Genomic DNA, 27,044 nt, shown 5'->3' on the forward strand with positions numbered 1-27,044 from the left:
AAAGTGGCACGAGGTCAACATGCACAAGGTCTTCTGTGGAGTCGTCAAAGGTGAGGCGTCCCGCATGTTGATTCATCATCCATATCGTTGCGGCGAAATGTCAGAGCGAAGATGAAGGATGCGAGCAATTATGTGGCTCACACAATGTTCTTTGCCAGCCATGCTTCCCAGTCGTCCTTGCTGAAACTGCTCTCAATGCCGTTCTCCACGATTCCCTGCACAGAGGTCAGCAAGGATTCTTTTCATCAGAGAATAGGGTATCGCAGGACTAACGTTGAAGAGTACAGTCGGTGTAACGTGGACGCCCTGCAGACGAGCAGCCTACGGCGAGTCAGTCTGCGTCAATAGCATAGAGCACCGTGGATCTCACCTTCACCAACAACTTCAGATCATTGGTCACCTTATTCCCACCGTTGAGCCCGCCATCCTTATCCGGCTTATCAGAAATCTCCAACAGACTGTAAATCTTCTTGTCATCGAGCCCGACACCGCCAGCCAACTTCGCGAGTCTCTCATAAGTCTTGTTGCGAGGCTCATGGACAACATTCGCATCGAAGTACTCCGTCTGCTTGTCAAACAGCGCTTTGCTGAAGGCCCAGAACTTATCCGGTTGGGTCTGTAGCACGGCAACTCCAGCCTCGTGGACGAGTGTCGATGATGGGTGCCATGGCTGGATCACTTGACGGAAGATGAGCTGGACCTTGCCGGGGTATTTCTTCTTGATCACTGGATACACGTTGTCGTATACTGTATCGAACATCTTCTTGCTGAAAGGGCAGACATAGTCGAGGACTGGAGTTTGGTTAGGTCAATGGCTTTCGAGGACAACTGTCGACACATACACAGCTCGAGCGTGTGGAGTGTTTCCGGGTTGGCTGCTGCTACGAGCTTTTGGCCGGCGAATTTGGGTGCGAGCGCCATTGTGATGATTTGATCGTATGTGCAGGAGGAGAGTACCGCTCACTTTGAAAGAGTCTTGAGATATATAGTTGTTCAAGAGCTGATGATGTTTTGACGAGGTTGGATTTCATCATCGTCGAGAGACGTCAGCACAAGTCCCCACATGTTTTTGCCGAACTCAAACGCGTCTTCCCACGGCGCGACTCACTTCACTTCAACAATATCATCTTTTCTTCATCCTTCATGCATCATCAGGATGGTCAGTCATCAATATGGGCATACAGGAGCTGCCGCAGAATACGGTCAGAGCGCTGGGTGCCAACCAGGCTCTGACGGATCCGGCTTCACTCGTAAAGGAGCTCATTGACAACGCCCTTGATGCGAATGCCAACTCGATATCCGTGGAGATCAGCAACAACACTCTCGACACCATTCAAGTCCGCGACAACGGCCATGGCATCGCACCCGAGGACCGCGAGTTGGTGGCACGACGCTACTGTACAAGCAAGATTTCTCGCCACCAGGACCTCAAGGACATTGGCGGCTCGTCGCTCGGATTTCGGGGCGAAGCACTTGCGAGTGCAGCGGAGCTGAGCGGCGGTCTGGTGGTCATCACCCGAGTGGAGGGCGAGCAAGTCTCCACGGCACTCAAGATCAACCAGCAAGGTGAAGTCGTCGGGCAGGAGCGTGCGTCTTCATCAATCGGCACGACTGTCAAGATCACCGACTTTATCAAAGCCAATCCGGTTCGCAAGCAGGTGGCATTGAAGAACACAGATGCATGTCTCAAGAAGATCAAGAGGATGCTGCAGGCCTACGCTTTCGCTCGTCCACATGTTCGGATATCTCTGAAAGTGCTCAAGGCCAAGAACAACAAAGGCGACTTCGTGTATGCACCGAAACCAAATGGCAACGCAGAAGATGCAGCATTCAAGATCGTGGGTGCCGCGTGCTCATCGCAGTGTATATGGTCCGTCCTTGAAGAAAGAGGCTTCACTTTGCAAGCTTTCCTACCCCGACCAGATGCCGACTTGAACAAAGTCTGCAATACCGGCACTTTCCTCTCAGTCGACGCACGCCCCGTCTCCACGACTCGAGGTCATCTCAAGCAAATGATGAAAATCTATCGAGAGTCGTTGAAGGCATTGCATCCCAAACACGGCGAGATCAAGGAGCCTTTTCTGTTCCTCGAGATCAGCTGTCCGCAGGGAGCGTACGATGCTAACATCGAGCCGGCCAAAGACGACGTCTTGTTCGAAGATGCAGACATTGTTGTCGAGATGGTGAAACAGCTGTTTCGTACTGTCTATGAGCCTGCGCCGGATGTTCCTGTCCCTGTCGATGAGCCTATCAAAAAGCATGCCGCAGTCACTCAACATGTCGACGAGTTTGCCGATTTTGAAATGACATTTGGTGATGACCTTCCAGCAGCACCTGCAGTGGTGTCGCGAATAGCTGAACAACCTCGAACTTACAACGCCGACGACTTACTGGCAGGCAATGACAATCAGCAGAGGGGCAACGACGATGTAATAGAGTCAGCTCCAGTACGACGGAATCTCAGATCGACCATGTACGGATGCGACGAAGAAGATATCGACCTGTATCAGGACCAGCCTCTCGCTGACAGCACCGAAACTGACATGGAGGAGCTTCGTCAAGCCAGGAAAGACAGGACACTTTCCAATCCCTGGACGCTCGCGAAGCTGAACACTTCTAACCGTCGTCCGGACGTCACTGCAGACATGCCTGTCGTCCGAGCCATATCGAGCTCCCCAACGAGGCGCGAGGAGTCTGGCCATGTAAATCTACCGCTCGGCCTCCCGACTCCCAGGGCATCATCGCCGACTCGGCCGGCAGAGAGCTTTCACCCCTCGGAGCACGTCCCTCAAATGCGAATCGCAAGAGATGGTCGAATGATCGATGATCCCTCACCATTGCCTCCACCGCAGAGGTATATGCCTACTCCAATGACTGCCCGCCCGAATCGAGATGCGAGATCGCCTTCTCTCTTCGAAGACATGACACCGTCAGTCTACGATCGCAGCTCACAGCCCATTGGCGAGACAATGGGCTCAGGTACTCCTTTGGACGCCATCCCGCAAGCCCCAGGCAGGTCAAGTCGATCGCCCATCAAGCGCCAGCAGCCCCGCGTCAACAAGCCATTCGTTCCGCCGATGAGAGCCGAGCCAGAGCGGGAAAAGGTCTGGTTCGACAACGTGGAACCGGCTCCGCGAAGGAATGGAGCTGGTCGGGCGAGGAAGTCTCAAGGCCATCACAACACCGACAACTTGGTGACGCAAGGAGAACTCGGCGACTTAATCGAAGACGGCCGCGCGCTGACGCCACCACGAGCCAACCGCGACATTCGCGACTTCGTGGGCAGAGATCCGAGCATTGACTTAGGGAACTTCATCGAGGATCGTAATTTCGCCCGAGACGGACCTACCAACCAAACGACGGTATCAGGAACCCACGACGAGGAATCTCATCCTCCGCCACCAATCCGCCGCGATTTCGTACCCGCAAGCGAACTCGCCATCCCCGAATCCGAGCCAGACCTCTACAAACACGACCCCCGACCTCCAAAACGAAGAAAAACAGCCGACCGCCCCGCTCTCCAAGAACTCAGTCCCAACACGTCCGCACCCACCTCCATCATCATCGACGACGACGAACCCCGGCCCACAACCACAACCAGCACCCGCGCCCCTTCCCGCCGCCGCAGCTCCAAAGGCACCCACCGCAGTAAATCCAGCCGCTTACCGCTCGAGCGCACTCCAGCTGGGAAGAGAGTCCACGATCTCGCTACGACTATTACGATCGACACGGCCGAGCTGGCTAGTTTCGCTGGGCGGGGGTATTTGAGGCACACTTTGCCGGGGTATGAGCAGTCGGCGGAGGATGGTGACGGTGGCGCTTTTCAGGGAATGGATTTCGATTTCGATGGTCTCGCGACGAGGTTGCATGGACTACTACTCAACGCGGGCTCGGAAGTAGAAGTTGACGACACCGCCCTTGTGCGTCGGGATACTCTGCGTTCGGAGATCGAGACTGCGTTCACGCAGTATGAGGAGCAGATGGCGGATCTGCCGGGTTCGACGCTGCCATCTGTTTAGCAGTGTACTTTAGAGCATATCATTAAAGTCGCTGTGATCAGCGCTGGCGTTTTGGGAAGGATGATGATACCCAAGGGATGTTATGAAGTGGAGTGAGCAGGACCTAGAGGACATGTCAAAAGCAAGAGAAAGGGATGATGATACCCGCGCAATGACTGGCAGAGTTTACAGAACATGTCAGAGAACATACCCAAGGAACACGAGTACAGATGCATCGCGCATCATCAGTACAGAACCAAAATATCCATAGTCAGCATCACACCGAAAGCGAGAGTCCGACCCAGATGCACATTCTAATAGACTTTCCATTTCCCTCCACGCACACAATAAAACAGTCTAAAACCGGACGGACTCTACACACGCGACAACGCTAACGCACACACTCTCTCACACACACACAAACGCCTACCTACTCCTCCTCTCTTCTCTAGCACAACCTTCTATGCAGCATGTCCTTCCCTCTGTCCAGCTCCCCCTCCCCTTCGCATTCTTCCTTCTCCCTTCTTCTTCCTCCATCCCCATCATCTACAACGGCTTCCCTCCAATAAAATCACTCCACCTCCTCACCTCACTCGGAATCCCCTCTCCCTTGGGCAATTTCTCACTCATGCACTGAGCGAAGAGGACGGCAGTCTAACACAAATCAATCGTCAGCAAAAGTCATCCGATCATCAGCTCCACCCGACGAAGGAGGGCCAAAGCCCCTCAGAAGGGGAAAAATGTAGAACTCACCCTCGGCTCCATGAACAACGGCACCCCAAAATCCACCGCATTCCTCCTCATCACATAATCCTCATCCACCATACTACTCGCCCTCCTCTTCGCGAGGTTGAACACCCCCTTGATATCATACTGTTCGAAAACCTCCCTCAACGCCCTCTTGTCTTCCTTCGGGAATTCAATCACCTGCACACTGACGCTACCATCCTTGGAGGTCGACTCGAGGTGTGCTTTTACCTCCTCATTCGCCGCGAAGAGTTTGTATCCCAGAGGAGTGAGGTAGTCTACGATCTTACCCAAGTCCGGGGTGGAAGTGTCGCCGCCAAAGAGGAGTCCCTCACCGGGGAGAGGGAGGCGGAAGTTCATGGTGGATTGCATAGCGGTCCAGTAGGCTTCGACGAGGTTTGTTCCGAAACAGGCCATTTCTCCGGTCGACGCCATTTCCACGCCGAGGTAGGGGTCTGCGCCGGCGAGACGGGTCCATGAGAATTGCGGGACCTTGACGGCGAGGTAGTCGCGCGTCACAGCCATGAGGTCGACAGGTTCAGGGACGTCTTTTCCGACCAAAGCCTTGGTGGCGACGTCGATGAAGTTTGTTCCGAGAACTTTGGAGACGAAGGGGAAAGAGCGGGAAGCGCGGAGATTGCACTCGATGACTTTGAGAAGGGGATCGCCAGAAGGATCCTCGGGATTAGTGGCGGAGATAATTTGCATGTTGAAGGGACCGGTGATGGACCAGGCCTTGGCGACTTTTTGGGCAATCTCCTTGACGCGCTCGATGGTGCGAGCAGGGAGGTGGGCGGGTGGGAGGACGAGAGAGGCATCACCAGAGTGGACACCCGCGTTCTCGACGTGTTCACTGACGGCGTGAACGAGGAGCTTGCCATTGTGAGCGACGGCATCGCAGTCGATTTCGAGGGCGCCTTCAATGAATTTGGTGATGACGACGGGATGGTCGGGGGAGACGTTGGCGGCGGCGAGGAGCTTCTCTTCCAGTTCGGACTCCGAGCGAATGACGGTCATGGCGGCGCCTGAAAGGACGTAGCTGGGACGGACGAGGACGGGGTATTCAACTTCGTTAGCGAAGTCTTGGGCTTCCTTGTAAGAGGTGAGTTCCTTCCAGGCTGGTTGGTCAACACCGATGGAGTCAAGGATCTGAGAGAACTTGTGACGATCTTCGGCTTTGTCAATGTCCTTGGGGTCAGTTCCGAGCACCTTGGCTTTGCCAGTCTCTTGGAGCTTCAGGGCCATGTTCTGAGGGAGTTGACCTCCGACAGAGACGACAACACCAGTAGAGGATTCCAGTTCGTAAATGTCCATGACACGTTCGTAGCTCAGTTCTTCAAAGTAGAGGCGGTCGGGCACGTCGAAGTCGGTGGAGTACTGGATGGAATGTTAGCAGGTTCAATCATTCTCACGACTCTGGCTCATGACATACCGTCTCGGGATTGTAATTGATCATAACAGTCTTCTTCCCCAACTCCTTCAACGACAAAGTCGCATTGACAGCACACCAGTCGAACTCGACCGAAGATCCAATGCGGTACACACCGGAACCCAGCACGATAACACCGTGGTCGTCAAACTTGACATCATGGCTCGAAGCGTTGTAGGTAGTGTAGAGGTAGTTGGTATCAGCAGGAAATTCCGCAGCGAGCGTGTCGATCTTCTTGACCCACGGACGGATACCGAAGTTCTTCCTCCTCGCGCGGACCTCATCTTCAGTGCTGTTGACCGCTTTCGCGATTTGAATGTCGCTGAATCCGAGTTTCTTCGCTTTGAGCATGAGTTCCTTTTTGACGCCGAAGAGGGAGCCGATGTTTTGCAGTTCGTGGGTGCAGTCGACGATGTTTTGAATCTTGTACAGGAACCATTTGTCGATCTTCGAGAGTTCATTCACTTTGTCGACAGAGTATCCCTCGTGGAGCATAGCCTGTCCAACAGCGAGCCATCGGCGATCGGTGGGGTTGCGGAGAACATCATCGAGGTCTTCAAACTTGTCACCTTGCAGGCCGTGGAAGCGTGGATCAACTTGGCGAATGGCTTTTTGGAAGGACTCTTCGAATGTACGACCAATGGCCATGACTTCTCCGACGGATTTCATGGCAGAGCCGATGTGACGGTCGACATTCTGGAACTTGGCCAGGTCCCATCGAGGGATCTTTGTAACGATGTAGTCAAGAGAAGGCTCGAAGTTGGCAGTTGTGGTGCGGGTGACGGCGTTGGGCAATTCGGGAAGAGTGTGTCCGAGACCGATCTTCGCGGCGGTGTATGCCAAGGGGTATCCAGTAGCTTTCGAGGCGAGGGCAGAGGAACGAGACAAGCGAGCGTTGACTTCAATCACACGGTAGTCGAGACCATCAGGTTGCAAAGCGTATTGCACATTGCACTCTCCCACGACACCGAGATGACGGACGATCTTGATCGAGGCAGAGCGGAGCATGTGGTATTCCTCATCGCTGAAGGTTTGCGAAGGAGACACGACAATGCTGTCTCCAGTGTGGACACCCAGCGGATCGAAGTTTTCCATGTTGCAGACGGTGATGCAGTTATCCGAAGCGTCACGTACGACCTCATACTCAGCTTCCTTCCATCCCTTGAGCGACTTTTCGACCAAAATCTGAGGGGAGAGAGTGAGGGATCGCGCAGCCAAGTTGCGAAGCTCCTCCGCATTGTCCGCGAATCCAGATCCAAGACCTCCCAGCGCGTAGGCAGCACGAACGATGATCGGGTATCCGACGGTATCGGCAGCTTGTAGTGCCTCGTCAATGGTGGACACAGCGATCGATTCCGCAATGGGGATGTTGATCTCCTTCAATGCTTTCGCGAAGAGATCTCGATCCTCGCTCGTCTTCAACGTCTGCACACTGGTTCCCAACACCTTGACATTGTACCTCTCGAAGATTCCCATCTCGTCCATCTTGACACCCAAGTTGAGCGCAGTCTGTCCACCAAACGACAAGAAGATACCATCCGGCCTCTCCTTTTCAATCACATAGGTGACATACTCCGGAGTGACGGGGAGGTAGTAGATCTCATCCGCCAGCACGTGGGCGGTCTGAATGGTAGCAATGTTGGGGTTGATCAGAATCGACTTGATGCCCGCCTCTTTCAGTGCCTTGAGACATTGCGAACCGGAGTAGTCGAATTCACCGGCTTGACCGATGGCGAGACCGCCGGAGCCAATGACCAGGACTTTGTTCACGTCGACGAGGTTTTGTCCGCCGGCAATGGCGCCGCTTTCGAGGTAGGCTTTGGCATTGGGTGCGACCTCTGCTTGGCTTGCGGCGCGGACAGCGGTGTGGGAGAATTGGCGGTGTTGGCGGTGAACGAGCTTGGTCTGAGGAGTGCTGCGAGCGGTGGACGGCGAGAGAAACGTTCGACGAGCGATTCGGGGAGCGACCTGGCGGGAGGCATTGGAGAGGAGCTCTTTTTGCAGCTGGCGAGCAAGTCGCTGGCTGAGAGCCATTTTCGCTATCTTTCCACGAGCCCGGCACTCGAGTGCTCAAGGCCTAGACAAGACTGTCCCTCAGCTCACTCCGTCGAGAGAGGGGAGAGGAGGATTTCGCGTGCGAGATATGAAGGATTGTGGTGTGTCAGTGGGAACAGAAGTTGTTCTTCGGTGAGCAAAGACGAAGCTCTCGCATTTGGGAGTCAGAACGTCAAAAAGTTCGCGGGCCGGTGCACGGAAACCTTAAAGGTCAGATAAGGATTTCTGGAGATACCCAACACACAAAGTAATGCAATGTCCACTATTCGACTGAACGGATAGGAATGATTCTTGGTCTACACTGATCGAATCTGCATACAGTTCTCATATCCAACCTGTCAAAAGGATCTCTCTTCAAGCAATGATATGCCAAACAGCAAATATTCATGTTCAAAGCTCGTCGACAGGCCCTCCTCCCAGTCCCCACAGCAAAATCGAGGTCAGCCATTGGAACCACTCGACGACAAAATTGAACAGTGCGTGCCAGGCAACCCTGTCCATGCTCGCGAAAGCACCGTGACGAGAAAGTGAAGAGAATTTTTCAGCTTCATGCAGTGTCCAAGGAAAGCAAAGCGGAGACGTACGGTAGTCTTTATTTCGTTGGGTCTCGATTCTGCAGTTGCTTTAGGATTCTTGTTATTGTTATCGGCAGCAGCGACTTCGGAGGGCTTTGGCTGGGTTGCTGGGGACTTGGACTTGGACTTGATGGAGGAACAGAGGAAACATGGCTTCGATCGGCGGACTGTGACGGTGACTGGCGGATCGAGCATTGGATCTCAGGATGCATTGGAGAAAGCATCTTTCAAAACATTCACTCAAAAGCATGCTCCCTCATGAGCTCACCTTGCTGGAACGATGTTCGTGCTCTCGAACGGTTTAGACTCCACCTCAAGAAATCCTTGGGGTTACGAACAACCCTAAGCCATTGAAAATCACTGCACTTCTTACTTGGACCTTCCTGTCGTCGTGTGACTCCTCTTTGAAGAGCATAGTCCGCCTGATTGGAATCGTCAATGCGGTAGAAATGCTTCCAATGTTAAAACCACACGGTAGTCTTATTGAACAGTTACTCGCATTGTTGGTACATTTCACGTGGGACCCTTCAGACTTCCTGAACGAGACGATCAGGATCGTTTCAAATCCAACCTGAGCTACTCTCCATATGCTGTGAAGACATCTTTGCAAGATTGTCTTCATCGACTCCTCCTTCTCAAACCGACTCGCTACAGGCAGGACAGGCATTGAGCTTGTGAAAGCCGATCTTTCGTCTCCAGCCCCATACTAAACCGCAATGCCATTGGCTCTCGAAGTACCGACCGACCACGTCTTCCTCCCTGCGACCCTTCATGCAGACTCCAGCTTCACCAATACTCAAACTCCAGCACCAAGCCGCAGCCCCACTGTCTCGCCTTAAGTCCTTCTGCCTTGGAGTCGCCTGACTGCCTTCACCTCGAATTAGTTGGAGGCACAGTGTCTGACACACGAGGCGATTGAACACGAACGATTTCCTTTTCCATTCTCCACATCTCAAAGTGGTCCTTTCTCTCTATGTACCAACACACAACCCCGTCCCCTATGCCAGAGATTCACTCGGCCGTCCCCTCAGTCCTCCCAGTCCTCCTTACACCCACTGCTCCTCATTTTCCCCTCTTCATCGATCCCATCCCTTTCCTCCCTCTCTTTCTTCCTCCCATCTTGCCCATCTCCAGACCTTCCTCCATTCCTCCAGTCCCCTCTTCTTTCCTCCGCAGCGAAAGACACTGCTCTCATACACATTAATACTAAAAACCAAAAAACAGGGAAAGAAAGAGCGGCCAGTCAAGAGCCAAGTTTATAACAAACAATGCCAAAAAGGGGAAATGATAGAGACACAAGGTGGTGTGGTGTGGTGTGGCCGCCGACTTTTTCTCAATCATGCAGTCCGGCTCCAGTTCCAGGGCCGTCCATGCGATCCATCCGTCCAAATACGCGCAAAGGAAATTCGTCAATGTGGAGGGGTATCATCTCATCGTCAAACGCACCAAGAGCACAGCCGTTCATTCGCTCGCTCGCTGAGCGAACCAGGGACATCAAGGGCAAGAAGGAACACGTCCAGGAATCATCATATCCGCGGCGCTCCGTCCTTGCCCATCGCTCCCTGACCAAACAACTTCTCCGGCGGCACGCGTTCTAAATTCGCGCCCTTGTCCACCGTCATGGGGACGTAACCCTCCTTCTTCCTCCTCCTCCTCTCCATCAGAATGCCCGCGACAACCATCAAGAATACAATGCCCAACGCGATGGCCAGACCGATGACGACCACCAGTCCTAACGCGAGATGATGTCCCCCGCCCGACATGAGATTCTGCGGTCGACTGACAAACAGCGCGGACAGACTCCCTTGTCCACCACCTTGCATGGACGTCAAGATGAAGGGTTCGTACGCCGTGCCGTTGAAGAGGACGGCGCTGGCGTTGCCGAGGGAAGGGAGTTCGACCGCGCCGAGGATGAGGAGGACTTGGTTGGAGGACATGAGTTCGGAGTTGGCGTGGGGAGTGGAGAGGGGCATGATTTGGAGTTTTCGGATGGAGGAGTCGGCGCCGAGACCGGTGGCGGGCGTCCAGGTGTTATCGGCGAATTTGTAGAGGAAGGCGGAGTTGTCGGAGGTGGATACGCCGGCGGCCCAGAATTCGTCGTAGGAGTTGCTCACGGCTGTGAGAGCGACGATGGGGCCGGGAAGGGTAGAGGCGCCGGTGTAGGCTTCGAATATCTGCTTCTTGGTGTCGTACGTCGCCATGGTGGTCGCGTTGCCGAAGATGGTGAGATTGCCCGCGATGATGAGCTGAGTCTTGCTCGCCCACATCATGTCGTTGACGGTACCGCGAAGGCCCGTGCCCAGAGATTGCCAGGCAAGCTGTTTCGTGTCATAGGTGCAGAGCGCTGCGCACTGTAGAGAGCCCGCGCTGGAGAAATGCCCGCCCACGTAGACGTTTGTTGATGATGGCTGGGCGGAGACGGCGTTCACAACCACGTTGTCGCCATTCAGAGCTGGTGGATGAGGTGAGACAAAGTCGTTGGCCACGAGGTCGTAGACAATCAGGCCGGTGACTTCGTTACCGCCAGCAGTGCCGTTGATCGCTCCGCCGGCCCAGAGTTGGGTCTCGTACGTGTCCATGGCGACGAAGATGGAGTCGCTGGACAAACCGCTGATGCCGGAAGTGCTGGCAGTGGAGTCGGTATTGTTGATGAAGACGAGATTCTCCACAGACTGACCGTTGCCGGTGCTAGCGGAGAAGCTTCCACCCAAGACAGTGATGTTGAGATTGTTCTGGCTGTAGAAGAGACCATCGTAGACGCCGGTGTAGTTTTGGCCAGCGTTCTCACCGATCAGGGCACGCTTGTGCTTGGAAGAGGTCGTGCTTGGATCGGATCGAGATGCACGGAGAAGTTGAACATCCAACGCTTCAAGCTTGGGCTCATTGCCGCCAACGAGCTCGACTACGTTGCTGTACTCGAGACCTTGCGAGGTAATGACACCGCCGTAGACCGGCGCCATACCCGGGACGGTGGAGTAGGCGGTGAGTTCGCCTCCCAGAGCGACGTTGGCAAACTGGACATTATGGAGCCAATTCTTCTCGCTAGGAACCCAGACCGTGAAGCCAGACGCCTCAAATGCAGCATTGCCTCCGAATGAGTTGACGGAGGTGAAGTTTCCAGTGAGGGTAATCACGTTCTGCAGATTGCCAGTCGTGACGTTGAGCTGGAGAGGGACGATGCTGTAGACAGCGCCGTTGACGCCACCTCCCAATGCTGACCACTCGTTGTTGGCGGTTGAGAACAGTGCTATGTGGTTCAATCCTTCAGTGGGACTGTCCTTGGTGTTGTTGAAGGTGCCGCCAATGTACAAGTCTTTGTCTTCCATGTACATATCCAAGACAGCGCCGTCGAGACCACCCTTGACGAGAGTCGTTGCTTCATCGGTGATCGCCATGATGTTGTGAAAGCTGTCGCTGTTGAAAGAGCCACCGACGAACAGAGCGTCACTCCCTTGAACGACCTTGTTGATGGTGGCGCGAGACTGGAGCGATGACCCGGCAGTGTTCACAGCTGAGCTGGAGAAGTTGGCAGAATCCGAAGTGACCTCTCTCGGGTTGTATTCGTACAGCCCGTTGAGTTCTCCAGTCGATCCAGCAGTCGAAGTGACCAATTCGAAGCGGACCCTATTCGCTACGACAGTCAAAGGGACTTGCTGTCCAGCCACTGGAGTGAGCGTGACCATCGGGCTGCTGTCAGCGTCGATGTAGCCGTAGTAAATCTGATCAAACTTGTCGTAGTTGTTGGTTTGGAACAGCACTTGCGAGATGGTGTCGCTCGAGGTCATCGTGCCAGTCATGTTGACCCGTCCTCGCGTAGCGCAGCTCCCATCCAAGACACAACCAGGAGTGTAGACCGTGACGGAATAGTTCCCAGATTCACGTAGGACTGGCTGGAACACGACTCTCGTGTCGTCCGAGACTTGCGAGGGCTCAGTCAAAGTGGCAGTCAAGAAGTCCGACTCAGTCAGGCCTTGATTGGGAGTTCGAACCCAGCGATCAGCAGGTGTTGCGGTCGAGCTGGTGCCTTGACCGGTAGTGATGCTACACTTTGGCTCGTTGAATGAATTGACCGCATAGTCGAACATGTCATCGGAGAACATCTCAATGCCGCTGAGACCTGCACCAGCGCCGTACCATTCCGTAATCCAGATGCGGAAGTGGTTCATGCCGATGGGCCTGACGAAAGCAAAGTCCTGGGCAGTGCTGTTGTTCTCCGGAAGAGGGCATCGTTCAACGCACCACTCTGTCTCACCGCTGACAGAGTTGGTGTATGTCAGATTGAGGACGCCGCCACTGTTCATCTCTTCAAAGTAGAAGGTCTTGGTGCCGCGACCATCTCGCGCAGTGTTGTACAGGCTGAAATTGGTCGGAATGAAGCCAAATCCAGACTGAACATCCCAGTATCCTCCCGTGTTGTCATTAAGCAGCCAGGTGTTGCCGGCTTCATCGGATCCACGCTGACAGATGATGTTGGCCGGATCGCTAAATCCAGCAGTGCTCGATGATCCTGCGGCGGTGATGCTGCCGGAACCGAGATTGATAGCCTGCGAATCGGCCTGCTTCGAACCATTCGGCGAGGTTGTGTTGCCCAGTCCATCGAATTGACCGCCAAAGACAATGTTGCCTGCAGAGTTCTTCTCAATAGTCTGCACCGGTCCATTAAACCCAGCAAACGGCAAGTTCACCCAGCCCGTTGTCCACGCCATGGCATTTGTCGAATTACCCGCCATGAAATTTCCACCAACGTACACCGTGCCTGATGTCGCGTCGCAATACAATGCATTAACCGGTCCTGATAATCCCGGCAGCGCAACCACCTCATTACTCGTCGGATTCCACAACGCGACCGACGCCGCCTGTACACCTCCTAAACTTGTGAAATTTCCTCCCACGACCACGCCTTGTAATGTTCCATCCGTGGTGACAAACGGACACATGGCGGCGATGGTCGCGTCAGCATCGGCCAATGCGAGTGATCGAAAGGAGCCATCGGGATATCGCGTGAGGAGTGACTGGCTGCCATTATTGGACAGGTTCTCGTTCTGTCCGAGATATTGATACAATGAGATGCTGTCGAAGTCGCCGCCGATGGCCACGCGGCCTAGTTCTGATAGATCGAGATTTGATGATGAGGCGATGTTCTGCGCGGATGCAGTGTATGCACCGCGGGCGTCGAGTAGCGGTGCTGTGAGGATGTAGGTGGCCAGTTCCGGGCCGACGGCCAGCAGTGTTGATAGAGGAGACCTCATCGCAGCGAGCGCGACGGGTGGATGGTATTAAGAGGCCGTCGCAATCGGAAGTCGGTGGAATGATGTTCGGTGTGTGGTATGTGAAGAGTAGTGTAGCAGTCTCCTCTCGCTCTTCCCTCTCTCAATCCCGCATGGTCGGCCGCCAAGCACGGGAAGCAATAGCAGCGAAGGTTTTTGGTTATTACCTTTGAGTTTGGAAGAATCGTGCGAGGTGGAGGCGCAATTGGCTCGGGACGGAGGATTGTAGCCGTAGCGTGGCCCGTGTTCGTATTTGGTGGTGTGTGGTGATGTGGTCGTGAAGGAATGTTATGCTGGAGAACGAATGACTGTGGGTGAGTGAGCGGCGGCGGCGGTGGAGGAGGAGGTGGTGGTCAGACGGACGTCGATGATGACCGTAAGGTGTGATGAGAGAGATGGGTGAGAACGAGCAACCTAGGAAGAATGCGTGTCTCTCGTTGTTCCCCTGGACACCGACGAGGATTTCGGTTCGCACGGTTGGCCCTATTCCGCCGCTGCACCAATCAACGCCGTGCGACTCAACGGGCTGGTCCGGGGGGAAATGAGATGCTTGGAATCGACGGAACAACAACAGAACACGAATATTGCTATTCGTGATATCATCGTCTTGTTGTTGATATGTTGGAAATGTCGAAGAAGACGACACTGCAGTTGCGGCATTCACGGCCGTCGATATTCATCACAATGCCTCCTCGCAGCATTTTCCAACCTCCTCACAAATCCCAGTCAGCAGATCATGCACCTGCAGTCCCTTGGATCGTCCTCCACAAAACAGCCACGCCCGGCTTGCTTGGCCCGGCTCTCGTGCCGTGAAACATTGTCCCGCGATACTCGAGTAAGAACAAACGTCTCACAAACACGAAGCTCTACCTCCTATAGGGCTGCAACGCGATCGCTGGAGGACCCTCGGAGGACTGAGGTCTCAATGAATGACTTCATATTCCGTTCTTGACTTCCAACTTGTTTATCCATGAACCATGTCCTCAACCGGATGTCATCAGCAAACCAGATAGGAACGATCTCGAACACGCCACGCATCGCTCGATGAGAACAAACGCCGAACGCATCGTGGCAAGCTCTGTGGTACCGTGCGACCATCCTCCACGAGAGAGTGTGGGCAGAAGGGAGAAGATGAGGTCGCACTACTCGGGTGTTCCTGCAGTAGCAGCTGTAACACGATGCAATGGCCCAGCCATGCTATACGCTTCCCTTGCTGTATCCATGTGCTGTCGAACGTGGGCCAGTATCGGTGATTGCACCTCGCACGTCTCCCACGAGGTCAATCTGCCAGTCGCCCGTTCTCTCCAGAGGAGCCCGCCGAACAATCGCTCAGCGTGAGTGTCAAGCCACCCTCTCCATCGAAGCGTACATCATGCCATCACTACGCAATCCCCTTCTTCTCACCCATCTTCAACACAACATCAGCCATCTCCCTCGACTGCCCCAGATAATTCCCCGGCTCACACAACTCCTCCACCCTCTCCCTCTTCAACACCTCCATCACCTCCTTCTTCCCACAAAGCGTCTCACACAACGTCCTCCCCTCCTCTTCTTCACTCTCAATCGTCTCCCTACAAGCCTCATACACCACATCATGCGCCTTCTGCCTGCCTATCCCTCCCGCCAATTCCATCATCACCCTCTCCGCCACGATCAACCCTCGTGTACTCGCCAGATTCTTCCCCATGGCCTTCGTATCAACCACCAACCCACTCATCGCAAACTCCATCTGGCTCAGCGCACCCACCGCAACAACAAAACTCTCCGGCACAGCAACCCATTCTAAATGCCACGACCCACTCGCGCGTTCAAAGTCCGTAACCATCGCATCGAGACCAAGACCAGCATTCGCCCGCAAAATCTTCGACGCGGCGAGCACGACTTCACTGGAAATAGGGTTCCTCTTCTGCGGCATTGTAGAACTCGCGCCTCGATGCAGCACAAACGGCTCACTCACCTCTCCAAACTCATTCGAACTCATAACCATAACATCCATCGCGACTTTCCCCAGACTTCCACCCACCAACGCCAGAAAATTCAGAATCTCCGCCACCCCATCCCGCGCGGTGTGCCACGTGATATCCGGATCTCCCAATCCCAACTCCTCCGCTAAGCTCTTTCTCACAGCCATTCCCTTTCCCTCTGCTCCTTCACCCAGACTAGCCAACGTACCCGCCGCACCTCCAAATTGCACCATCAAACACCGCGGCCTCAACTCCCTCAACCTCTCAAAATGTCGCTGAAAAGAGGAGAGGTAGACAGCGCATTTGTACCCCCACGTCACGGGCAGGGCATGCTGAAGGTGAGTCCTACCCGCCATCGGCGTGTCTCGATACTTCCCCGCCAATTTGCTCAAAGATTTGCACAGAGCAGTGAGGTGAGTCTCCACGAGATCCAGTCCGGCCTTCATTTGGAGTACGGAAGCGGTATCTTGGATATCCTGCGTTGTAGCGCCCCAGTGGACATATCGTCCCGCTTCATCGCCGCCCTCTCCGCATTGGGCGGCTAGTTGACGGACGAGGGGGAGGATGGGGTAGCCCACCACTTCTGTCTCGGTGGACAGGCGGTCGTAGTCTAGTTCAATGGTCTGACATGTTTGTGTGATGTGTTCTGCCGCGGAAGCTGGGATAACATGGTGCTGTGCTTGAGCGCGAGCTAAGGCGGCTTCGACTTGGACGCAGTAGTTTATGTAGGATTTGTCGTCGAAGATGGAGCGGATGGAGGAGGTGCCGAAGAGGTTTTTGAAGAGGAGGGAGTCGAGGGCTGAGATGGGCATTTTTCTTATCGTATTCTTCTTCGCACTTGTTGGAGATAATGGAGACGGGGATCGGGAGTAAGTAGAATGGCTGGAAGAGGGCTTGTACTTGACCTTGACCACCTACAATCGAAGCTGCGAAGTCGGGAGTGATATGCCGAGCTTGCTGCTGCTGTTGGCTTGCTTTGGGGAGGGGACCGTCGTTCCTTCTCGTCCTCCTGCTTCTTAATACTTCTCGTGCACGAGGATTCACCTCATATCACGACCGCATCCTCCTGAATCGAAGGCAAGGACAGACGAGATGGACAACGTGAAGTGAATCTACAGTATTCAACAGCAAATCCTTAGGGTTACGCCTCACACGTGGGGGCGGAGAAGCTTGCGGCTGATCTCTCCCGGCGCTTGCGGCGATACGAGGGAGATACGACGGACCCCTACGCCATCATCCTTCCGGACGAACTTCCAAGCAATGGCATCCGCATCTCCTTGGTCGTGTCTCAAGTCAGCAACCTTGTGCATCGTTTCTTGCTGCATGTCTTCTTGATGCCTGATTATTGCGAGTTGTGTCTATATGTTTGCTTCACTTGTTCTCGCATTGGATAGATCACCACCACTCCTATCATCTCCCTCGCCTCTTAGCCTCGAGCTCCCACGCCCTCGATTTCAACCCCGAACCCACCTCCTATAGTCCTCACACATCCTGAGCGAGCATGGCACGACCCGAATACGCCTCCACCGCCCGCGCCCTCGCCTCTCAAATCGACATCTCCGACGATGAATACTCTCCGCCCTCCAATCGCCCTCGCTCCTCCTCCCCCCTCTGGACTCGTCGCTCGCAATCGAACGCTAGAAGTCTACGAAGCACAAGAGAAGGACGCCCAAACACATGGCTGCAAACCGCCGAAAAACTCCAAACCCGCGCAACACGCGCCTGGACATCCCTCTCTCCCCCCCAAAAAATCGGCCTCTCCGCCTTCGCAGCCATCGCCTTCATTCTCAGTATCCTCGCCCTCATCTTCTCCCAACGCATCTTCCACGCTCTCGCTCCCGCGGCAAAACGCTGGCACGACTTAAAAGGAGGATGGTTGATCCTCTGGTTCATGACGTTCTTCGTCTCCTTTCCCCCTATGATCGGCTACTCCACTTGCGTCACCATCGCGGGTTTCGTGTTCGGATTGAAAGGATGGTTCATCGTCGCGTCTGCTACGATTATCGGATCTACGGCCTCCTTCCTCGCGAGCAGGACGTTACTCAAGAGCTATGTGACCCGATTAGCGGAAAAAGACACCCGCTTCGCGGCCCTGAGTTTAGTCCTCAAACACGATGGGATCGGATTGCTCTGTATGATTCGACTTTGTCCGCTGCCGTATAGCCTGTCGAATGGAGCGATATCCACGATCCCGAGTGTGACATGGCAGAACTTCATGCTCGCGACGGCGGTGGTGTCGCCGAAACTCCTACTGCACGTCTTCATTGGAGGCAGACTAGGCGCCATCGCGGAGGAAGGGGATAAAATGGACGCCCGAACCAAAGCCGTCAGTTACATCAGCATCGCGATTGGGATGGTGGTTGGAGTGGGAACAGGATACATCATCTACGTGCGCACGAAAGCGAGGGCAAAGGTATTGGAGGCGGAGGAGGCCGCTCTCGCTGGACAGGGTGGGAGGAGGACGAGTGCGGGTGTGGGAGGGGAGTATATTGATGATAGTGATGGGGAGAGGCCGGGACGGAGGGAGGATGAGATTTCGCTGCATCAGACGTATGAGGATGATTTGGAAGCTGGGTCGGGGTATAGGGATCAGTTTACGGATGATGAGGATGCGGTGGAAAGGGATGTGTTTGATGCGGGGGACGAGACGGAGGAGGAGGAGGGAGGTGGTGGTGGATATTTGAGCAGAGGAGGGATACGATAGAGATAGATTGGCATGAATGGCATGAACATAAGAAGGCAGGACTTGTGTTGGGTGCATTCATGTGATCGATATACTTATCCGTCTACTAGCTCCGTGCTGTCAATGTTGGACAGTCGTTCGATTTGCAGGCCATTGCTGCCATTGTACTCGCGATCATGTCGTCTCTGTTGCTCCCAGGGATTCATACAGAATATCGATTGTTGAAGGCATATATTCAGGAAGTCTACAGGAGCATGTGGTTTAGACCTAAAGGCCGAATCCGAGCCGAGGCTTCTTTGTACTTCGGCGCCACCACCGCTCCCGTCCACCACCGCCCTGTCGACGGTGAGACACTCTCACTTCCCCTTCACCTCGACTTTGTCTCCACTACCCTCACCAGCACCCTCTCGCGACCGACAGATTCTCGTGAGATTGTGCGGATTTCACAGCTGACTCGGCGCGAGCGACGGCTGCATCCCGACCTCTGCAACCGTCATCAAATTCTCCACTTCGAGTCTCGACCGCATCCGATACACTCGACCGCCGCTTCACCACGACTGCGCGCTCGCCAGAGGAACAAGACATGGCCTCACCGCCCAAGCCTTGGGAAAGAGCTTCGGGAAACCAGTCAGGTAATTGAGGACATATACATCACAAACAAGACATCCCACTGACTCACCTTCAGCGGCCATCCCATCATCCACAATCGCGACCACAACAACACCATCCAGCACATCCTCCTCCGCCGCCACACCAGCACTACCCGCACGACCAGACGCTCTCAACCGAGTCGCATCCCAAACAGCAGGCGCTTACTCCTCCTCCCCATACAATCGCACATCACCTTACTCCTCCCCATACGGCGGCGGCATCGGCACCGGCCTGGGTGGGATTGGCGGCATGTCCTCCTACAGCTCGCCCTACTCCCGCTTCGGCGGCATGGGAGGAGGCATGTACGGCGGAGGAATGGGAGGGATGTATGGAGGTGGATACGGCGGCATGGGAGGCTATGGTGGAGGGATGTACGGCCAACCAGGCATGATGGGACCCAACGGACAAGATCCCAGCTTGACGCAGACGTTCAGCAACAGCACGCAAGCCACATTCCAAATGATCGAATCCATCGTGGGAGCATTCGGAGGTTTCGCACAAATGCTCGAGAGCACGTACATGGCCACCCACTCCTCCTTCTTCGCCATGGTCAGCGTCGCCGAACAATTCGGCAACCTCCGCCAAACCCTCGGTTCCGTCCTCGGAATCTTCACAATAATGCGGTGGATCCGCACGCTCATCGCCAAACTCACGGGTCGTCCTCCACCCGCTTCTTCCTCCGACCTCACACCCGCCGCCTTTGCCTCTTTCGCAGGCACACCCGGCCCCGACGGTGCTCCCGCCAAACCATCCCGCAAACCCTTCATCTTCTTCGTCGTGGCCGTCTTCGGCCTGCCCTACCTCATGGGCAAACTCATCCGCTCGCTTGCAGCCAGCCAAGAAGCCGCCGCTGCGCAACAGCAAGGCCAACTCACACTCGGTCCCGACGGCCAGCCCGCGCCCATGGACCCTTCCAAACTCGACTTCTGCCGCGTCGTGTACGACTATACACCCGCCACGCAACCCGGCCAGCCCTTCCAAGAAGGCATCGACCTCGCCGTGAAAAAGGGCGATCTCGTCGCTGTGCTCAGCAAGTCCGACCCCATGGGCCAAGCATCCGAGTGGTGGCGTTGTCGCGCACGAGATGGAGGCGTGGGATACCTGCCAAGTCCATATCTGGAAACGATCCAGCGACGGCCCGCGCAGGGACAGATCGCAGCGAAGAGTGCGAGTGAGAATGGGAGTCGGGTGAATACCATGACGAGCGGCAGTCTGGGTGAGAGTCGGGCGAATTCGATGAAGATTACGGAAAGGGAGAAGGCGGAGGTAAAGAAGGCGGGGAAGGAGGCGCCCCCGATGTTGCCGGTGGGGAAAGGGGGGGATGTGCCGGTTGAGAGTTTTCAGAGGGGGGCTTTTTACTCATGAATGAGAAAGGAAGGTCGAGGATGGGCGATGAGAGGTGGGATTTTTCTTGTTTGTACAGTGGGCGATGATGACGAGTTGAGGACATGGTATGGTCTTCTGCATGGTGTTTATGTTGCGTTTTGAGCGAATTTGTAGATGTAAATGATCTATTGGTTTGGTATATGAAGGTGGACGATGGGATGGACGGTGGGGTTGGAAAAGCAGGCAATATCATGAGGAAAGACGATGCAATGCAACGCAAAAATCTCTCACAGAAATGGTTTTCTCGTTCCCACTTATTCTACTGCCCTCACTCCGCGGAGTTCATGTTGAATATTGGTAGTCGAACAGATCAGCTCAGTCCTTGTCCGTAGGGAAGAGGTCGCTAACTCGTCCGTCAGGGCAAGACTCTTTGATGGATACGGACAGAAAAATCGATCGAAGACTTCGACGGTTCAGAACCGTGAATGATCGTAGGCAGGTCAACAGTTTGAGCAGCACCACCGTAGACCGGTCCATGGACATCGGCCTCTAATCGACAGTGGTTGCAGGGCACTATGGACGGGAAAGATGAGCAATGCAGACGGTGAGGCATCACATGAATGTTAGACGGATGTCGTGGTGCAGAAATTCTCAATTCGAAACTGTTCAATTCGTGAAGTTGTCTGGCTTCATCGCTTTCCTGAAGACTGAAAGATCGTGCAAACGAGACGAAGTGTGTTTCAACCCTTGACCACCAGCAGCGACTTGTCAAGTTGCCAATCGTAGTCTGCTCCGCGATAATGTGCCATGCGATCTCAAGTCTTGAAGACTTTCAGCAACGCTGAACCAACGCAAAAGCATTTCGCAGCGTCCGTCGCCACGGCAGTTGCAAGGTAAAGGAGAATTTCAAGCTGCAACAGTCATGCTCGGTCCCTTCGCCGCGGCAATCATATTCTGCACCCCCTTCCTCAGCTCGTGTTCATAGCGCTCCTGCATTTCTTCGGCGCAACTGTGACGGCGACTGGTCAAGCCGCAAAGACAGGCCCACGCGGAAGTCCTGAAGAGAATCAAAACGCATAAGCAATCATGTCGATCTGTGCTTTCGTGAAAGTTGAGGTTGGAGAAGGAGAAGATTATCTATGGTGTATGGTCAGTCTCTGTGGAGTCAGGGCAATGGTGTAACAGGGGAACATGGGCAGGAAAGGGGACACACAGCACAAACTCACTTCATCTTCGCCTTCAACTCCTCCTTAAACACCTCCACCATCTCCACCGTATAATTCTTCGGCGTAGCCCCCGAATCCTTCATCTGCAGCGCCGCCTTTCCAAAACTGAGAACCTCGATCCCCGCTTCCTTGTTTCCCCTCTCCTTGCCAAACGCCTCCAAGAATTTATACCCATCCTTCCAGAACGCATTCGCAGCTTTCTTCGGGTCGTCCTCGCCCGTCACGACTCCCGCTTCGAAGTGTAGACGTGTGAGCGCGGTGGCGGACGAGAGCATGTGTAAGGCGTTGCGGGCGGAGGCTTTGACCCAGGATTTGATCTCGATGGAGGTGAGGTGCGAGACAGTGGATTTGGAGAGTTCGGACAGGAAGTCGACTGTCAAGGCGGTGTTTTCGAGGCGGAGAGGGTGGAGGTATAGGAGAGGGAGGGCTTCGGCGGTTATCTGTGGAGAGGTTAGAGGTGGGAGGAGGGACAGGGGAGGGATGGGATGACGGACCTGCTTGTTGACGGCGAGTAGGGCGACGCGGTACTTGCTTCCGCCGGCGTAGGTCTTTGCGTAGATCTCTCTGTTGGAGGTACGCTTTCCGTCGAGGCTGATTCGGTCGGTGGTGGAACCAGCGGAGGCGAAGTAGAAGCGGTAGACGCGGTTGCGGGCTTCGTCGGGCAGTCCGAGGAACTCGAAGGGTTTGGACGGGCGGATTACGATGGCTTGTTGCCCGGCGTAGGGACCGCTGTCGAGGATGATCTACGAGGAGTTAGTCATTGTATTGTTGAGTTCATGCTGGCGGGCTCACCGTCTTGGTCAACTGAAAGGAGTTGGGAGCGTCCAGCTTCAGCAGCAGGTGGTAGCCTCCGCTCGACGTGGGATTGGCGTGGACGTTGCCACCGTCGACTTTGACTGTGACTGGAATCGTCACACCTTCGTCTTTCGCGAGAGGGAGGAACTCGGCGACGTGTCCTGGATCCTTCTTCTTAGCTGGGGTTCGTGGTGGCTTGGGCGTCTCGCTCTTGATTTTTGGCTTCGGCTTCTCCGGCGTCGCGGCAACTGTGCTCAGGGCGGCCGCTTTCACGGCGGCGTTGACGTCGAGCTTCGCGGGAGCCTTCGCTGGCGCCTTCGTTTTCTGTGGTGGGTTCGTCAGTGATGTGAACGATCGATATCGGCAGCGACTTCAGCTCACCTTAGCGTCCTTGGGTGGCATCGTTGCGGTTGTTCAGCTCAGCGCGGTGAAGGTGTATGAGAAGAGATGGATATGCAAGCTGCGAAAGACCGTCAGCTTATTGGTACCCCGCGACTGTGACTGGCTATCGAATGAGGAGAGTGAAGGCAGAGACAGTTGGTCGGAAGAGAGCCAAGCTTGGAACAAACAGAGTGAAGTAAGAGAGCCCGATGAAGACGGCGAAGTGAGATTAGAGAGCACGTGTCAACAGCCGAGTTCCCAAACAGGCAGACGTGGAAGTCAACAGTCAAGATGGACCAATGAGAAAGCATGATCGCCGTCGCTTTCGCGAGATCGAGAGAGCAAACCTCACATGAAACTCGGGGCAGACCGGATGCAATGAGAGTGACTTTACCAATGAGAGGACGAAGTGCTGATCAGAACTGAAGTTGAAGGAGAGACAATGACTTCCAACAGCGAGCTCAGCCTCAAGAAGGCGCGAGGATTCTCGCATCGACTCAGGCTCGGTCGAAGCGGAAAGCTTCCAGTCTACTGCTCGTTCCCAACTGAACATGGTCGAGCCCGACAATTTGATCGGCGTCCGCGAATGGACTGCTTCAGCTCGCGAGTCACGACGGTCCAGGTCCATTTTGTCCCGGACTAAGCACTCAGCGGTCGTTCGAGGGTTGGACTTCTCGGAACAAGCCCTCGATTATCTCGACTTCAGTCTAGTGCAAGGGCTTCGACGCTCAAGATATGTAGAGTTGGCGAATTGGAAGTAATTCAGGTTGATTCGGACCACGAGAAATCGTGAGAAGACCAGGGAGCACGCGCATGCTTCATATCAGAACGAGAAATTTTGCTTGAGACTCGCCATCAGCTTGGGAGTCGCCATTCAGTGCCAGCTCTGGCATCAACTTGGGGTTCGTCATCAGCATCAGTGCTGTGAAACTTCGGCCAGCTGTGCATCGTCTCGCGCAGTCAAATACGAAGCCTTACTGCAGTGAGTTTGTCAAACCTTGAAGCCCTTGCGATCAAGCAAGAGACGGCGCTTACGCTTGCAGGAAGTACTTCAGTGCTCGATCGGTGTGGAGCCTATAGCCATCGCTGGCCTCTTGGTGCATCAGGAGGAATCGTTGAGATGTATTCGGGTCTTGGGAACGTAAGATGGATGTTCAAAACGTAAAGTGAAGTGAAGTCAACGCCAAGCCCCACCAAAACTCCCGGGACGCGACTTCCAACTTCGACGCGGTCTAGCATTGGAAACAGCTTCACATACGAACGCTTTCTGCATCCAACCACCCGAACACTCTGCATCCAACCACCCGAACACTCTACAACCATGGCCTCCGACCTCACCAATGGCACCGCGCCCAACGCAGACATCGAAATGAAAGAAGAAACCCTCGACGTACATCCCCACCCCAATCCCCACCACTCCCATCCAAAACTAACCTCCCCCATGCCAGACCTCAATGGCCGACCTCCAACAAGACCCCACAGACCCCAACCCACCCCCTCAAGAACCCTCCTCCGCTGCTCCACCTCCTCCTCCTCCGCAAACAGAACACCTCTCCACCCTCCTCCCCGCGCCCTCAACAGCAACTCCACCTCCTGCAGCGGCACCCTCAACAGCAGCAGCAAGACCAGGCAGCATACCTCCCAATCGCACGAATCTCCCAGATTTACCAGAAAAGCCAGTCGCACATGGTGGACCTACGAGACAGTTTTTGAATGCGAATCTGACGCCGCATTTACTGGAGGGAATGAAGTACGTGGCGGCGTATGAGCCGGAGAAACCGTTGTTGTGGTTGAGTGAATTTTTGAAGGAGAGGAGTAAAGAGGTTGAGGGATGAAGGGCATTCTGACATACCGATCGATGATCCGGGAAGGGATGGCGGCTTGTGGAGGAGGAATGGCTTCGCGTACAACGAGCAATCGATGAGCATATGATGAGCGTATCGCGCACTGGCTGCAGGGCCACAGCATTGCTACATCGATTGTCGGCCCACAACTCACTCGAGGTGGATGTGTGTTGGTCGCTTCTGAGCGCTCAGCGGAGTGTGAGCAAGGAGGAAGGGATGTCAGTCTGGCGAACAGTGCAGTAGCGGCCATGGACGACAGCACAGGCGCGTGAAGGCGGATGCCTGTACAACGCACAAGGACATGGTATAATGCCTTTGCCAAGCAGTCGGACAAGAGTATCGACACAGCGAATGCAGAGATCAGCTCGTTGCACGGGAGGACACGAATGCAGCACCGGCCTCGAAGAGACACTGGGGCAGACACAGAAAGTGAAGGGGAGGAAATCTCCGATTTTCAAGTCCAAGTATGTAGTTGGATATCATATCAAAGCAGCCGGCTTTTCCACACCTAAGCAAAAAGCGCCAATCCCATCATGTCTACATCTATGTACATCCCAACATCCCAACATCCAATATCCAAGCATCAATCGTCCTCACAACCTCCTCACTCACGCATGCTTCCCCTTTCCCTCTCCTTTGCCCGGACTATCAACCAAAGCAGGCATAGCCTCCACCCTCCTCCGCTCCTTCAACGCCCGAACCTTCTCCTCCGGAATCGTCAAACAATTGATCCCAAGATAATCACAAATCGCCGTGCACACCACATACGCCCACCGCGCGTAGACGAACATGCTGAGGAAGAAGTACGCCCAGAGGTAATACAGCTGGACTTCCGCCGAGGGCGCCGCGATACCCACGAGCGGCAAGTTGACCATCACCGCGCCACCGATTAAGGGAGCGAGGAGAGCGGTCCAGTAGGGAAATGGTTGGCGGGTCAGATGAGCGAGGATGGTTTTTGTGGTCATTCGCCCGAAGACGAAGGAGAGGGTTAGGCAGAGGAGGGCGAGGTGGTTGTCTCGCAGGAGAGTCGAGTGCGGCGAGCCGAGCCATGCGACCAGACACCCGCAGAAGAGGATCATGGGACTCCACTCCAGAAACACGGGGGCGACGGGGAGGTTCTTTGCCCGTCGGGCTTGGACGACGTTGTAGACGCAGCCCGGGAGGTGGGCGATGAAGAAGGCAGAGAGGATGAGGGCGGCCCAGAAGTCTTGCACGCTGAAGGTCTCGCCGAAGATATCCTCATGGCCGAGGAAAGAGTGTAGAGGGGCGTGCCAGACTTGTGGACCGTAGATTCCTGACACGATCATGATGGACGCCGCGAGGATGAGACCTTCGGTGGGACCGTTGAAGTAGCCCAAGTAGAGGGTGTGCGTGTGGTAGGTCTCCCAGGTGGAGAAGAACATGGGTAGACAAGGGATGAGAGCGGTGAGGGCGCCGATCTTGGTGGGACCGAGAGCCATGGCGGAGGTTTCGAGGAGGGACGCGAGAGTGCAGTTGAGGGAGTCGATTCCGTGGTCGAAGAGCTCGCCTAAGCCGGAGGAGGTTCCTGTTCGTCGGGCTTGTTTGCCGTCAATGTTGTCCATTGTGCTGTAGGCCCAGACGCCGAAGGCGTAGGAGAAGTAGATCCAGGAGTGGTCGGGTCCGGTGAGGTCAGGATCTGCTATTTGTTGGAGGGCAACGTTGCCGATGATGAAGAAGAAGCCGATGAGGGTGACCATGTTTGGGGCGAGCCAGAGGGGAAGGTAGTCGACGCAGAAATTCCACTGCGAAGGGTTAGAGAGGTATTGGACGGTGATAGCTTGAGGGTTCATACGTAATGCCGGAGAATGTGATTTGATATAGGTGACAAGTCCACGGAGGAGTATTTGTACGTCTTGAAGTGTTTGAGGCCTTCTTCCGAGAGGGTGCCTGTCTTGGGCATTTCTGTAGACGATATCTTGTCAACATACTGCATTTAGAGCTTGTGAAAGCCCGAGGCAGGGATGGGGAGGGAGGTACCTCTTCTCGTTGCCATTGCCGCGGCGCTGTGTCTCGAAAGTTGCTCAGACTTCTCGGAACAGAAGAGAAGGAGGTCGTGAGAACGCAGTCTGTCGCTCCGCTGCA

The 27,044-nt window shown here is 54.8% G+C and overlaps 10 protein-coding genes across 10 annotated transcripts; 3 read left to right on the forward strand and 7 right to left on the reverse strand.

Annotated features, from left to right (window-relative positions):
• Positions 1–137: 137 nt before the first annotated feature.
• On the reverse strand, positions 138–988 carry MYCGRDRAFT_100300 (uncharacterized protein; the record flags this gene model as incomplete). The annotated part of the gene is made up of 4 exons (XM_003852473.1): positions 138–215; positions 274–321; positions 371–792; positions 843–988. 4 exons carry the CDS (start codon positions 919–921, stop codon positions 138–140), a joined length of 627 nt encoding a protein of 208 aa, XP_003852521.1.
• A 184-nt stretch (positions 989–1,172) lies between these two features.
• MYCGRDRAFT_59299 (uncharacterized protein) lies at positions 1,173–2,210 on the forward strand (the record flags this gene model as incomplete). The annotated part of the gene is made up of 1 exon (XM_003852241.1): positions 1,173–2,210. A coding segment is annotated over one exon (1,038 nt), but the record flags the coding sequence as incomplete, so codon positions are not given.
• Positions 2,211–4,544: 2,334 nt separating this feature from the next.
• On the reverse strand, positions 4,545–8,208 carry MYCGRDRAFT_109611 (carbamoyl-phosphate synthase (glutamine-hydrolysing) large subunit; the record flags this gene model as incomplete). The annotated part of the gene is made up of 3 exons (XM_003852472.1): positions 4,545–4,652; positions 4,752–6,122; positions 6,178–8,208. 3 exons carry the CDS (start codon positions 8,206–8,208, stop codon positions 4,545–4,547), a joined length of 3,510 nt encoding a protein of 1,169 aa, XP_003852520.1.
• A 1,585-nt stretch (positions 8,209–9,793) lies between these two features.
• On the reverse strand, positions 9,794–10,220 carry MYCGRDRAFT_104614 (uncharacterized protein; the record flags this gene model as incomplete). The annotated part of the gene is made up of 1 exon (XM_003852471.1): positions 9,794–10,220. One exon carries the CDS (start codon positions 10,003–10,005, stop codon positions 9,832–9,834), a length of 174 nt encoding a protein of 57 aa, XP_003852519.1.
• Positions 10,221–10,330: 110 nt separating this feature from the next.
• On the reverse strand, positions 10,331–13,939 carry MYCGRDRAFT_10126 (uncharacterized protein; the record flags this gene model as incomplete). The annotated part of the gene is made up of 1 exon (XM_003852470.2): positions 10,331–13,939. A coding segment is annotated over one exon (3,609 nt), but the record flags the coding sequence as incomplete, so codon positions are not given.
• A 1,513-nt stretch (positions 13,940–15,452) lies between these two features.
• On the reverse strand, positions 15,453–16,847 carry CMLE1 (beta carboxy-cis-cis-muconate lactonizing enzyme, cyloisomerase, CLME1; the record flags this gene model as incomplete). Its single annotated transcript, XM_003852469.1, has 1 exon — positions 15,453–16,847. The coding sequence occupies one exon, from the start codon at positions 16,845–16,847 to the stop codon at positions 15,453–15,455; it is 1,395 nt and encodes a 464-aa protein (XP_003852517.1).
• A 483-nt stretch (positions 16,848–17,330) lies between these two features.
• On the forward strand, positions 17,331–18,472 carry MYCGRDRAFT_59307 (uncharacterized protein; the record flags this gene model as incomplete). Its single annotated transcript, XM_003852242.1, has 1 exon — positions 17,331–18,472. A coding segment is annotated over one exon (936 nt), but the record flags the coding sequence as incomplete, so codon positions are not given.
• Positions 18,473–19,301: 829 nt separating this feature from the next.
• MYCGRDRAFT_72443 (uncharacterized protein) lies at positions 19,302–20,734 on the forward strand (the record flags this gene model as incomplete). The annotated part of the gene is made up of 2 exons (XM_003852243.1): positions 19,302–19,345; positions 19,381–20,734. The coding sequence occupies 2 exons, from the start codon at positions 19,302–19,304 to the stop codon at positions 20,732–20,734; spliced, it is 1,398 nt and encodes a 465-aa protein (XP_003852291.1).
• A 1,094-nt stretch (positions 20,735–21,828) lies between these two features.
• On the reverse strand, positions 21,829–23,725 carry MYCGRDRAFT_93404 (uncharacterized protein; the record flags this gene model as incomplete). Its single annotated transcript, XM_003852468.1, has 6 exons — positions 21,829–21,832; positions 21,922–22,097; positions 22,227–22,361; positions 22,416–22,664; positions 22,714–23,040; positions 23,450–23,725. 6 exons carry the CDS (start codon positions 23,723–23,725, stop codon positions 21,829–21,831), a joined length of 1,167 nt encoding a protein of 388 aa, XP_003852516.1.
• Positions 23,726–25,549: 1,824 nt separating this feature from the next.
• On the reverse strand, positions 25,550–26,997 carry MYCGRDRAFT_72446 (uncharacterized protein; the record flags this gene model as incomplete). Its single annotated transcript, XM_003852467.1, has 3 exons — positions 25,550–26,704; positions 26,755–26,864; positions 26,940–26,997. The coding sequence occupies 3 exons, from the start codon at positions 26,953–26,955 to the stop codon at positions 25,550–25,552; spliced, it is 1,281 nt and encodes a 426-aa protein (XP_003852515.1).
• Between the last annotated feature and the right edge of the window lie 47 nt (positions 26,998–27,044).

The sequence above is a fragment of the Zymoseptoria tritici genome, chromosome 5 (genome assembly GCF_000219625.1).
Source record: "Zymoseptoria tritici IPO323 chromosome 5, whole genome shotgun sequence".
NCBI classification, from domain to species: domain Eukaryota; kingdom Fungi; phylum Ascomycota; class Dothideomycetes; order Mycosphaerellales; family Mycosphaerellaceae; genus Zymoseptoria; species Zymoseptoria tritici.